The sequence below is a fragment of the Stegodyphus dumicola genome, chromosome 2 (genome assembly GCF_044657685.1).
Source record: "Stegodyphus dumicola isolate Sdum_Otavi_A_Nest chromosome 2, ASM4465768v1".
NCBI classification, from domain to species: domain Eukaryota; kingdom Metazoa; phylum Arthropoda; class Arachnida; order Araneae; family Eresidae; genus Stegodyphus; species Stegodyphus dumicola.
Window position 1 is genome coordinate 64916882 of NC_140769.1, and position 13874 is coordinate 64930755.

Here is a 13874-nt window from a genome sequence, read left to right on the forward strand (position 1 = left end):
ATGTAATTTAAAGTATATGACTACAGCCATTCATTGCGAAAATAAAGATCATATAAGGATTTTCACATTGCCCAAACATGAATATATTCGTCATAAGACATTTATGTAATTTAAAGTATATGACTACAGCCATTCATTGCGAAAATAAAGATCATATAAGGATTTTCAAGCCGTGTAAGAGGATGCGTGTGGGTGTGTACACACCCTCCTTTATACGGCTTAAACGTAAACCCCTTACCAGCAAAAGCATGTATATACGTTTGGTATTGGCGATTGCTATAAAAAAAAAACTAGGTGAACAACTAGATGTCACAGAAGTCCCATATGCAAAATTTCAACGTTCTATGGCCAATCGATTCTGAGTTATGCGAGATGCCTACATACATGTATGTCATACGTAAGTAGAGACGGCACGAAAAAAATCCCTTTTGAACTCGTTTTAAATCACTTTTACAGTCCGTTTAAAAAAAAAAAAATAATCATTTATTTTGCGCGTATTTTCAGACTTCACGAGAAAAAAAAAAAAAAAAAAATGTCCAAATGAGTTCTTAAACATTCAAAATGGATATTGCCATTAAACCAGGATACCCGAAGTTTTTCGCGATTAAGATATTTCCTTTACTTTGTAAAGGGAAGTAAAAAACCATACTTGGAAAGCCGTATGCGTAAAAATAGTGTAATTTCTACTCTTTTTTTTCCTTATCATTCATGTTTCTTTTATTTAGCAAATTTTTAGTCTGATTTAATAAAGAATTTTAGAAGAAAGAATGTTTAATTTGCAATACTCATAGAAACTAAAATGAAGATGATGCTGTTTGATCACTTAATAGATATTACTCAATAGTACTGCTTACAATATTGCACTGATAGACGGCTAACAAATGCAAAGTTTAGAGTTATTTGTTTATTAATCATCTATCAACTCGTACTGAAAATTTAGTAAGGAAGGCATGTTCATCCAAGTACAAATATTGAAAATTTGTTATTTTTTACGTTGGAGATTTAATTATTCTTCCTAATGATTGCTTAGTGTTCAAAATATTGTAATAAATCAATAATTCGTGTTACATATGAGTTTCTATTTCAGTAGCAAAGAAAGTATTCTGTACATTTTATCCTCCTCATATTAATCTTTTGTATAAATCATCCTTAGCCTTCTTGTTCTTCTCTTTTGTTGAAATCAAAATAATTGTCATTATTTTCAGAGAAAACTTAATAATTAATATTTCAATAATTTTTTAAATAAAATTTTGCTTTTATTTAGTTTAATTTCTGCAGCTGCACTTTCATAACTTAGTAATGCACAAACTTGATTTAGCTACGTTATTAGCTTTATTTTACAAATTTGATAATACCAGGCCTTAATGAATTACATCAAATTAGGAAACTTTCAACATCACAATTATATAATTAACTTCTGTATTAATTTCTGTGTATATAACTTTAATGATGAACCGAAACTGTACTGAACTCTATGAGATATTTATTAAATAGCAGTCTTCTAATTGAAGAGAGAGCTTTAAATTTTGCAATAAATATATGCCTGTTTATCTTCTCACATCAAGTAATGATTAATTTCCTTCCTTTGTTTAATCAAGTAAACCAGAACGTAGGCATTTTAAAATAATCCTGTCTCTACAAATGTTTTATAAGTATCCTTAAATTACTAACACAGTAGTTTAAGATGTCTTTTCCTCATTTAATCAAATTTGTTTGTTTTCTGTTAGGATGACAAGTTTCCAAATTAATCATCACCAAGAAGAGAGAAAAAATTATTGGCGGATGAAATATAATCACATAGCAACATTCTTGGAAGAATATAGGCAGCATATTTTCTACCTTTTTGTGTTCTACGTCATTAATGTTGTTTTATTTTTAGAAAGATTTATCTGTAAGTATTTCGTGCATTTTAAAAAAATATTCAGTGGTGTTGTATAGATGGCAGCACTATGATGAAGCAAGTCAGTATTCAAAAAAAGTATGCTGCTGCCATCTATATGCAAATTTAAGTACTTTGTAAAAAACGTTTAATACTAATGCATTCTGTAACAACAAATATTGTTTGTATACTTAAGTATAGAAACATAAAAGTATTTAAAATAAAAATAATTACTGAAAATAAAATGATGACTGAAAGTATAAAAACTAATAACTTAACTTTTATGTCTTCTATTAAAAAACAAATGAGCAAAATTTGGAATATTTATAAATGAAAGAAATATATATATATATGTTCGTTATTTAGAATATCGGCATAAACACAAACAAGTATTTTGTTATCCAGAATATGATTTATAAAGATTATAATAAACAACCATTGGTATGTTTATGAATAAAACATCATTTCATCCATATGTTCATGCATATAAAATATACGATGTAGACAAGATTATAAGAAATATACCACCTCGGATAGTTAGACACTAAGAAAAAGCTCACAAAAATTTTGGATTAAAAATTACAGTTGTAAAATGTTTCATCACTCATCGCTTCGTCTTAAGCCTCATTTCCTATTATATAAATTACATACTATACAGACCCAAGGAAAAAGACGTTTTTTCAATCTTATTTTTATGCTGCATTTTTTTTTTTTTTTAAATTTATTTATTTTTTTTTCCCAGTGTGGGCAAATCGGTTCCAATACACGTTTAACAGACAACATAAAAATAAGATTGAAAACATGTCTGTAAGACATGTATTGAAACCTACATGTCTGTACGATACATGTCTTATGTAGCAATTATCGAACATGTCATGTTCGATAATTGTTGCAAAGAACCGGATATGGATTTTTTGCCTGTTTTTTTTTTTTTTTTTTTTTTTTTTTTTTCTCCTGAGAAAATGCAGAGCTTCTTTCCTTCCAAATCGAAATATTAAATCATTATTCAGAAAATACCTGATTAATTAGTCTCAGTTATTAATCATATGACTATGCAAAAAGAATAACATGTTAGTAAAGACAAATTGAGAATTTCAAAAGACAGTTTGAAGTTTATGGTTTCTGTAATAAATTGAAAATGTGAGATATGTGTTAGAGAGCATTATATGATACTTTATCATTTGGAAAAATGAAACAAGCACACGTTGGAATTATATTGCATGCCAATTTATGTTACATTCAGAACATGCTGTAATATGTATTATCAGGGCCGGACACTAAACATTTCACAGCCCTGTGCTGCTGCACGGGTTGCATCAGCGCTAGAGCTAGCCCTGAGTGGTATACACTAATATTGTAAAGACTAAAACTGTGTATTGTTGCACTTTAATATGAGCTATTATTCTCTAGTTAAATAAATTATCCCTAGTCTGAGTAGTTAAATGATAAAATGTAATAAAAATAATTTTGTGATTAATTTTATTGGTTTGAATTTTATAGAAATTATTCCAAGCAGATTTTGTGTTATAGCTATTCGTTGCTTTTTTGCATTAATGTCTCACTGTTCCATAAAGGTTAAAGTGTTAGCAGGTAGTGTATTCTAGCCATTAAAGATGCAAAAATGACCTTTAGTGGCATTTAAATCTTACGCAATTTCTGTGCGTTCTTCACGTCAAATCTTTTCTAAATTACAAGTGTTAGAAAATGGCATATTACAGCAACATGATCATTTCGGATGATGCAGAAAATATGTTAATTAGAATTTAGATAATTGATTCTATTATGTAACTGAAATAGATCATGTGAAATAATTTTCTTTCCTCGTTTTCTCTTAGTCATCCTGTTTGCCAATATTGCATAATAATCTTTAGTCATCCTCTCTTGCAGTTGTAGATGTGAAAGCATCTATTTTACTAGATCCTTTCTAGCAGATAATGGGAATTTTATGGCATTATTTGTCGTTATTTTTTTAATTTGCAGTCTTAATACAGGTTTGATATAAAACCCATTTTTAAAATTCTCTTAAATTATTTTAACTAATTTTTATTAAATTAATGTATTTTAAACTAATAGGAGTAGAGGGAACAAAAATATGGAGAAAATCGAGTGAAAATATTTTCTGTTTTCTTCATGTTATTTTCTGAAATAAGATGAATTAAGAGCGCGGTCAGCGACAACTTTTTTCTCAATTGATATATCGACTCAAAATAACTTCAGCTCTGATTTTTGCAATGTTAGGACAGTTTAAACAATTATTTTAGAATTTTTTATTAAAATATTATAAATAACTGAATTTGTGTATCCATTTTTAAAATTTCTGTGGTCTATAATGGGATTTGGATTCGTATATTATCTCCTTTCTAATAAATTTGCTTAAAAATATTTCAGTGCTATAAATAAAATTGATGAATAAAATTGCTTTAAAATATTTCAGCGCTCTAGATAATTATGCATAGACTAAAATTATCTAGAGCAGGAATTTCCAGCTTTATTCTTGCGTCGACACTTTTAAAACAATGGTTTTCTTCATCGACCCCTTATATTTTTCTCTATAATATACAGCATAAATCATAATAATGCAAATAACGTAACATAAGTAATTTAAAGGCAACACTTACACTATAAGATATGAACAAAAGTTTTTAAAGGCAACACTTACACTGTAAAATATGAACAAAAGTTTAAAAAAAATATATGTCTTATTATGTTTATGTTTTATTATGTTTGTATTATAACTTCTTTTATTTTTATAAATGTAAGTCTTCAGAAGCAAAATCACAGATTATAGTTGCACAAAAGTTCGATTTTAATTAATGTGAAGGGAGTTTGATGCTTTGATTTCAAGTTACATCGCCAATTTCTCGGAACCCATAAACTTAAATGTCGAAATATAAAACTGAAAATATTAAAAGGCTTCTTTGCATACTTTTTTGTAACGGCGTTTATGTGCGTATGGCAAAGCCGACAACTATAGACACTGTGAATACAATTACATTCTGTTCTAGGATCGCTATTATCCCTTCTGCTATGTAGTACATTTGTTTACTTGGGGAGCAATTACCACGAAGGACGTAGCAACATGATGCTAAATTTTCTGCTCTGTGGCTGGAGAACAAAAGAGCAACAATTAGCTTGTAGAGTTCTTGTCAAATGTAAATGATACACTTTCATGTTGTTGATGTAACTGCCATTTGATCAGAACTATCTTAAGTTTCAACGGCCGACATGAGTGAAAGAATAGGCTTAGATTTTGCTGTTGTTCATTACTTCGCGTTTGAGTTTTTCGTATCTTTTTTACTGTATTTTTCTTGTGTTCATGCATTTTAGTTTTCTGTAGTGCATATATTGCATAAAAGGTTTTATTTGTTTTAAAAAATATTAAATTACTTTTGTGTGTTTTCCCCATGCATTTATTTTATGATTTCTTCCTTTTTACATGATTTAGCGTTATATCAATAAACAATTAATAAATACTTTTGGAATCAGTGCGATCTTGATTATGCCAACAAATTGCCAGTGCGTATTCGGTTACCAATCCCTTGATCACCATGGATCTCTTTTGGAAGTTCATAGACCTCCAAGGAATCAGTGTTGACCCATGGATGACCCAGTGATGACCCATGGACCCATCAACACCGACCCCGCTAGAAAATCCTGATCAAAACCCTCTTACGATCTGCTATACAGGTGCACGATTCTCAATCAAAGACCTAGCTCGTTATGTCTGAAAAGTACAATCTCTGCCCGATAAAGGATAGAACTTGACTAAGGAAAAGAATCAGGCTCTGTTTCCTGATTCATTGATAAGCATAAGTACTTCAAAGTTAACTTCGCTAAATGCTCTGGTTTGAACTGATGTAGGAGCAATCACCTGTGAAATATGTATTATAATTATTTCTTGGAGACAAATAAATCAACATCCTTACTGTAGCACACTCTAGCAAACGTGGTTGCGCACAAAACATTTCTCATTCAACAACCAGTATTTCATAAAAATATAAAATGCATCATGAGCAAACTTGAAACTCTGGGCTCGGAGCTCTTCAGTACAGAGTTTACTTTTCCACAAATCTAAGCCGTAGTTTTCTGCCTCTTCGTTATCATGCACCCGTAAAAATAATTCGTAAAAACATTCAGCTCACAAGTTAAGTCATGCCCATTTTATATATACTGTTTCTTACTGCAAGTGTATTCAAAAGATACATGCAGATAGCCGCATTCATATGCGTGTGTATAGAAGTATGTAGTTATAGCGCTTTTGACCACGATGTTTCAGACTGCGATGTGTTTTCTCTTTACTTTTTATTCTCCCATGATATTTCGTAAAACGAAGATTTTCTCTTTGCGTTGTTTCTCGAAAGTGTTTGCGTCCGTGATGTTTTCGCCGGAATGTTTTCGACTGTAACCTTGTCCCTGTTTTTAAGGGGAGTCAATTGTTGTCTACGAGGAATACTCGCATTCTCATGTAACGTTTCTGCTGGCAGACGATGAAACACTACTTTTAACATTTCGATGAGGCCGTCTACTTATATAAGTAGCGCGGCATTGCTCAGGCCACGCATGTGATATCATTCTGAAATGTTAATCATTTGCTTATCATAACCCACTTTGCATTGTTTGATTCTTTAAAGGGTTTCATTTTTGTAAAGTGGAATATATAAACTGGCTAAAATCTTTTACGTTTTCATTTTGATAAATTAACAACAAAGCACTGGTAGGTTTATTATTAAGGAAAAAAAGAAATCACACAAAATTATTTTTTCAGATTATAGTTATTTTACGGAACATATGGACCTGCGTCACGTGATGGGTGTAGGAATTGCCTTCACGCGGGGTTCTGCAGCTGCTCTCTCCTTCTGTTACTCCGTCCTGCTTCTAACCATGTGCCGGAACCTCATCACGAAAATCCGAGAGACATCGTTACAGCAGTTCATTCCCCTCGATTCACATGTCCAGTTTCATAAAATCGTCGCTCTTACAGCTCTGTTCTTCACGGGTACGTTTAACATTGCAATGTATTATATCTGCGGAAAATTGCGTAAATATATGTTTGCATTTTATTTAACGTTTATTTTGAGTTACGCATTCAAAATTCCTTTTTCTTTATTTTTTTTTTATCTTGTTTCATTGTAATTTTGTTCCTTTAGTTTTTGCGTTTCGCTTCCTTTTCAATTTTACTATTCATGTCATAATTTTGTATTTAGACATTGAATTATTTTATCATGCCATACAATATTAAATTCTATCCAGATAATTATTGAAATTTTGTATAGAGCTCCAATAGAAGCAATAAAAGAAGGTTTTAAGCTGAAATAACAGAATACAAGATGTCACAATGTAAAGACTGCACACATTTCTTGCCCATTGAGTAATATTTGTTAAAATATCACGAAATTTGAACGCATTATTTCAAAAATTTCCAGCAAAGCCCTTTTCCCCCAAACAGCTCACTGACGAATGAGCATAAGCCAAGAGTTAGCTTAGTTCTGAGATCAGGAGTTAATTTAAACTCAGTCTGTCATCGATATGACCGTTTTTAACATACTAACCAAATGCGCGATATCTTTTAACGACTTCCGGGCTTCGATGCTATAATTTCTCTACCGTTAGAGGTTCTGTATTTTAGAAAATAATTCTTTAACATTATTTAATGTGATCAAAATGACTTTGATAGTTTTTAATGTTACCGAAACTATATTTTACTCTGCTTTCACTGGTTCCCTGTCACCAAATTACAATAACTGCTGTGCTTGAAGATTCACAATAAACGGCAAATCACTTTTCAAATTGTTTCCACTAAATATTGTCGCCCTGTGTTATATATAAAGAAATTAAATAATGAAGAATCTGTATAAATATGTGTATGTTTTTCGCATTGGGATAAACCAACGGTGCCTAGAGCCATCAAAGTTTTGAATAACGTAATATTCCACCGAATATGGGCATCTGGAAGGCCTAATTAAAATTTTTTTTTATTATCGATGTCATATTTTGAAACACTTTAACGAATTTTTGATTAACAAACTGAACGATTTCAAAGCGAGCAATGGCAGCGTTGTACAGAAAAAACATTTTTACCTCCAGCGTGTAAGACAGTGTATAGGAAATTCTAAAGATATGCTCAATTTAAAAATTATTTTGCGATTTTGCTGTTGAATTAAATTTATTGTGAAAAACATCATATTTAATAAATAAAGGTAACACACAATACGTTCAAATAAGTTCCTTTGGACATAATGTAAAATCTGAAAGCTTTCAGACAACTTTATTTTTGAGGACGTAGTGAAAAAGTACTGTTTTACATATAAAAAGTGCTCAAGTGCTAGGCAAAGGTGAATCTGGGCAAAGTCGTTATGTCATCACATGTGTTCAAAGTTTTTTTTTGCCAACGATAGGCCTAAATGCGCTGCTTTTGAGCATTCATGAAACCTTTATATTTATATAATTCTGTCACTTAAATTAAGTAATAAAATGGTATATTTTCAATGAAAATGCTGGCTATAAGAAACCCACTCAACGTTTTACTAACTTTTATTTCATACAATGCATCTAAAAGTTCGCTTGTAACATACTAATCTTTCATGCATATGCACTATTTCATGAAAATTTCAAAATGATAAAAAACAGAGAATTGAAAAATAATATAAAATTACTAAAGATATTTTGAAATTAAGCAACAGAGCTTTGTAAGGGAAGAAACAGAAATGTATACTTGGAAAAATTTACTGAATGAAATGAAAAATAATATTGACAGGATATACATGATAAAGAAATTTCGATTAGGACATCCATAACGTGAAGCGGTGATTCCTAAATCAGTTTTGAATGCTAAATCGACCCTGAAACCATGAACTGGATATTGTTTATAGTGCGAACATTTACTTTAATTTCCATACTAACGTTTATATTCGTTTGTTCTCGAAAAGCCTAAGAGACTCAAAAAAAAAAAAAAAAAAAAAAAAAAAAACTGTGCTCTAATTGTTATTGTCAATTTCTTGGAAGTTTAATGCGTGCACTTTATATTTTTGAAATGATGAACGCTTGAATATGTAATCTTTCCAGTTGTTCACAGTGTAGGACACTACATCAATTTTTATCATGTCTCCACTCAACCTCTGGATCACCTTCGATGTTTAACACAAGAAATGCAATTTGAGTAAGTAAATAGAATTGTGAAATTTCAAATGTGCATTCAATGTAGTTATTAAACGCATATATTGAAGAACATTTTCTAAAAACTCTCAATAACTTTTGATTTTTTATAGGTCTGATTTCAAGCCCACCATTGCATTCTGGCTTTTTCGAACGGTGACCGGTATGATTTTGTTTCAATTTGTTACACAATGCAAAAGTTTTGACGCTAAATGTGTGCCACTTGTTTTTCATTTAGTAGCTCATTATTAGTTTAGTTTATCTTTATGACACGCGAGTATATAATATGGACTAAAGCCACCAGATGTCGAAAGATAAATATGTTATTTGTGATATGAATATACTACTGAGCTATTTTTTATTATAACAAATGAAAATAATTATGTGTTGAACAGAATTAACGCTAACATCACGTGTTATACTGTTCTATCCCTAGAAATTCTTATAAATTCAAAAACGATTATTATTTTCAAATAGATTTCAAAACAATTTTTAATTAATGCGTTATTTTGTCCTGTACTTTTAAAATATGTCAGTACGCTTTGTCTCGTATTAAATTATATTCAATAAACTAGAAAGGTCTTTAAGTGATCTGCAATCAAACAGACGTCATTGAGCCGATCGTTTAGATGTAAAGTAAGACAATAATTAAAATTGAGAACAATCTTACTTCCAGGGTCGTTCCTAGGCCATTGACTGCCTGCGTACTTTCCTAAAATAGCCCCCCCCCCGAATTTGAAAAAAAAAAAAAAAAAAAAAAAAGAAAAGAAAAAAAAAAAAAAAAGAAATCTCAATGATTAATAAAATTTTTATTTCATACTCACTAAGTACTTGCATATGACAGCGGCGCGCGTAACCGACATGTCCGCAAGAAAGACTAGGGATGACCTGGTTTACTTTAAAGTAAATTACTTTAACACTAAAACCTATGGCGTTTGTATCACATAACTGTTTTTTTATTATTAAATGTGATACGTTGTATATTGATGAGATTATGAAAGTCACAGTTTTTTTCAAATAGGATTTAATATATCTCATTAAAGCACTTTTTACTGCATTTCCCGCCTTTTTTTCACGCGTAATTCTTGTATAAACATCTTTAATATGGTAAAACAGTAAAACCTCTAAGCACAAAATTAATGAACTTAATGTTGCATAAAAATAAAGTAAAATTAGATAAGATTGATAGTACGTGATGCTTTGAAATAAATAAGGTAAAATTAAACAAGATCTGATAATTTTTTTAAAAAATTTAATGAACATTTTCAGGCAGTGATTTTTAAAACTATAATAACATTACAAAACGATCATTTATTTGATTATATCATCACTAAATTATTAAAATTGAAGTGGATTACTTATTTTAGTAATTCATAAAATTCGGAGCATAAAATTTTCTGAGTGTAATGAAGGGGAAAAAAAAAAGATAAAATAAAATCTAGAAGCACTCAGAGTTTATATTACGCCCAAAAGAAACCTTTTTTTAATGTTTTGCGTGTGACCTATATTTATTGAATATCATAATCTTCGCCCGTAAACCACATACATTTGAAAACAGCATATCTTTAGAATTTCCGCACTGGAGATAAAAATGTTTTTTCTGTACAACGTTGCCATTGCTCGCTATGAAGTCGTTGAGTTTGTTAATCAAAAATTCGTTAAAGGTTTACAAAATATGAAATAGATTAAAACAAATTCGAAATTCGACCGTCTCCAGATGCCCATATTCGAGTGGAGGATTACATTATTCAAAATTTGATGGCTCTAGATACCGTCGTTTTTGTCACAGTGCGAGAAACATACATGTTTTCATGTAGATTCTTCATTGTTTAAATTCTTTAAATATAATACAGGGCTATAATAATTTGGTAACAACAATTTGCAAGGAGACACGGACATTTATAGTGAAACAGCGCAAAATGTCGCTTCGAGCTGATAAATTAAATTAAGAGTAAATAAAAAAAATCTTATGCGGAACTAAAAATAAATTTAAAAAATAATCACTATAAAATACAAGCAAAACTAATTATTATGGTTAAATACAATTTTAATATTAGAATTAAATGTATAAAAATTAAGATGTCAAAAGTGTTTATCACTATGATGTATTATGAAATATTATAATTGAAATAAAATTACTTTATAGAAATTGTGCTATAATACTCATCTACAATTTAAAAAAAGCAGCACAATTTAGAATTTTAAACAAAACTTTGAAAAATTCGTTTTTAAATATTTTAGTATTTTTTACGTATTTACACCAATAAAAAGCATAAAAATTGCAAGAGAAAATTGCTTGTTTGAAATTTTCTATTAGTTCCGATTTAAAATATTATTTTCTAAAAGAAGTAGATACAAATTTCCTTACAGCATAGGAGAAGCTAAAAAAATATCCAGCCCTGAAAGCATGCAATAGCTTTATAATTATTTGGAACGCTAATTATGTTTGATAAATATGCTAAATTTTTGAAAACCAATCTCAGTTTCAAAAATAAAGATATGAAGAAATTCTAATTTGTGAAATGAGGCGCTACAAACAGCTTTTTCTTGAAAATTATACACGCTGCAATAGGCAACCACTGTTCAATTTCTGCAAGGATATGATCAAGGCTCAGGTGCTGGGCACTTCAGCAGGCTCCTAGGCTGGGACAGCCACATCCTGTGCAGAATTCATTGTAGATAGGCATATCTTTCCTGGCATAACATATTGGAGAGTATAATAGAGGAAGAATAAATTTTTCCTCAAGAGAATTCAGTAGTTGTTGTATCATGGCATAGGTAAAGATAAGCAATTCCGAACGATAGTCAATTCATGAGCCTTGCGTACATACAAATCGTAAAGTCAGAACGCTCGTCAAGAGAGATAGGCGTAACAGTTACTGCTTCGACATCCGGCGTTCAAATGAGTGAGAAACAGGTAACAGGGCAGGTCCATGGCTGGATGGGAGGAGCTACTGGTCATGTGATCCAATGGGAGTCCTGGAAAGAGAGTGCATTTTCTTGCTCGACAGGCATTGGTGAGGGGAAATTTTAAAGTTTAAACATGGTTGAAATCCTGAGTACATTTATTTGATATAATAAAAAGAAAGTTATCAAGATACAATACAATAATGAGAAGTAAAGGGATCCTGGACTGAAGTAAGTTGGCCTAATTTTAATGCGTTCTGAACTAAGTATTAAAATAGGATATATTGAAGGTGTTTGTGAAATGAATTAGTGATTCTTATTCTGAAAGACAGATGGCGACACATGAGCGTGTGCTTTTAAGAGCTGCTTATGTACGGTGAAGGTATGCAATCATAAAACAAATATGGAAATGCATAAAAGCAGTACTTAAAACAGTAGATAAAATTAAATTAAATGCCGGAGAACTGCTCCGGGTCTTTTTTTGTTAGCTTCGCTGGTATAATCATAATTTAGTCTTGGGATAGAGCTGTTGTTGATCTTTTCGATGTTGTTGAAGAATTTCCGTGCTATTTTTGCTATGTGTATGCTAATGCTTTCAATATTTAACTCGTTCTGAATAGCCTCGTTCCTGAAGAACCATGGACTATTGGATATAATCCTCAGCATAACATTTTGACTTGCTGAATTTTCAGCATGTGAGTTTTGCACACATAACCCCAGACTGGGCAGGCATAGGTGATAATAGGTCGCAGCATGGATCTATATACATGAAATTTGTTTTGGATAGATAAAACGAAGTTTCGGCAATTAGGGGGTTGAGTAAAGCTTTAGTACCCCGAAACTTGTTCAAAACAAATGTTATGTGTGGGGCCCAAGTGAGTTTTTGGTCTAAAATGACACCGAGGTATTTGGCTTGCTTGGCCCAGGGGATGTTGGCGTCGTACATTTTGAGGGTGATACTTAAGTCGAAAATCCTTTTCTTCGTGAAATAGACAGCTTCCGACTTTTCAACATTTATCTTGATTTTCCACTTAATCATCCAGGACTCTAATGCATGGATGTGTTCTTGAAGTGTCTGTACGACTGCGGCCATAGACGCAGCTTGGTAGAGGATCGCAGTGTCGTCTGCATAGAGTGCTAGTGTAGTGAGAGGGTTGTGACGGATGTCTTTCGTATAAATAAAAAATAATGTGGGCGAAAGTAAACTTCCTTGCGGTAAGTCCGCAAGGGTTACTTTCCGTGTAGAGTGAGTGTTGTTATAACGAACGACAAAGTGTCTATCGTATAGATAGGAATTAATGATGTTAATGATGTAATCTGGGAAACCCAGAGTGATTAGCTTGTATGTGAGGCCCTGTAACCATACACAATCAAAGGCTTTCGAAATATCGAGAAAGAGTGCTCGAGTGATGTCTCTTTTTTGGAATCCTTCAGCAATCATTTCTGTGACTCTGTACAATTGATGAGTTGTAGAGTGTTTGCTCCGGAATCCGTATTGCTGTGGAATGAGAATTTGATTTTCTTCGAGGAACTCTTGGATTCTATTTAAAATAACTGCTTCGGCGATTTTGCTTAAGGTCGACAGTAAACTGATCGGCCTGTAGGAGGAAGCCAGCGTAAGGTCTTTTCCGGGTTTCAGGATCGGTGCGATGATTGCAGTTTTCCAATTGGTTGGAAAGTGATGTAGGCGGAGCATAGCGTTCAATAGTTTGGAGAATTTGCATAGCATTTTGTTCCCATTTCCTTGATCATCTTGTTACTGATCTTGTCAATACCAGGGCTTTTCCGGTTCTTTCTCTTCTCGATATATCTAATAACCTCTGATGGCATAATTAAGGGTGTGTTGTTTGTGTGCGGTTTTGTTTGGAATTGTGTGATGAGTGCCGAAATCGAGTGTTCTGTATGGGGGTTAGAAATGTTGTGAGTGCGAAATTGA

General features: G+C 31.7%; 1 protein-coding gene across 2 annotated transcripts in view; it reads left to right on the top strand.

The window, feature by feature from the left end:
• The window catches only part of LOC118195019 (dual oxidase-like), a 511368-nt gene that overhangs the window by 459182 nt on the left and 38312 nt on the right, over window positions 1-13874 (top strand). The window contains exons 21-24 of one of the 2 annotated variants that reach the window (XM_035366249.2): window positions 1728-1891; window positions 6645-6875; window positions 8942-9035; window positions 9145-9194. In XM_035366249.2, coding sequence (XP_035222140.1) covers window positions 1728-1891; window positions 6645-6875; window positions 8942-9035; window positions 9145-9194 — 539 coding nt within the window. The remainder of the gene's footprint in view (window positions 1-1727; window positions 1892-6644; window positions 6876-8941; window positions 9036-9144; window positions 9195-13874) is intronic. The other variant, XM_035366251.2, reaches the window with a different exon arrangement.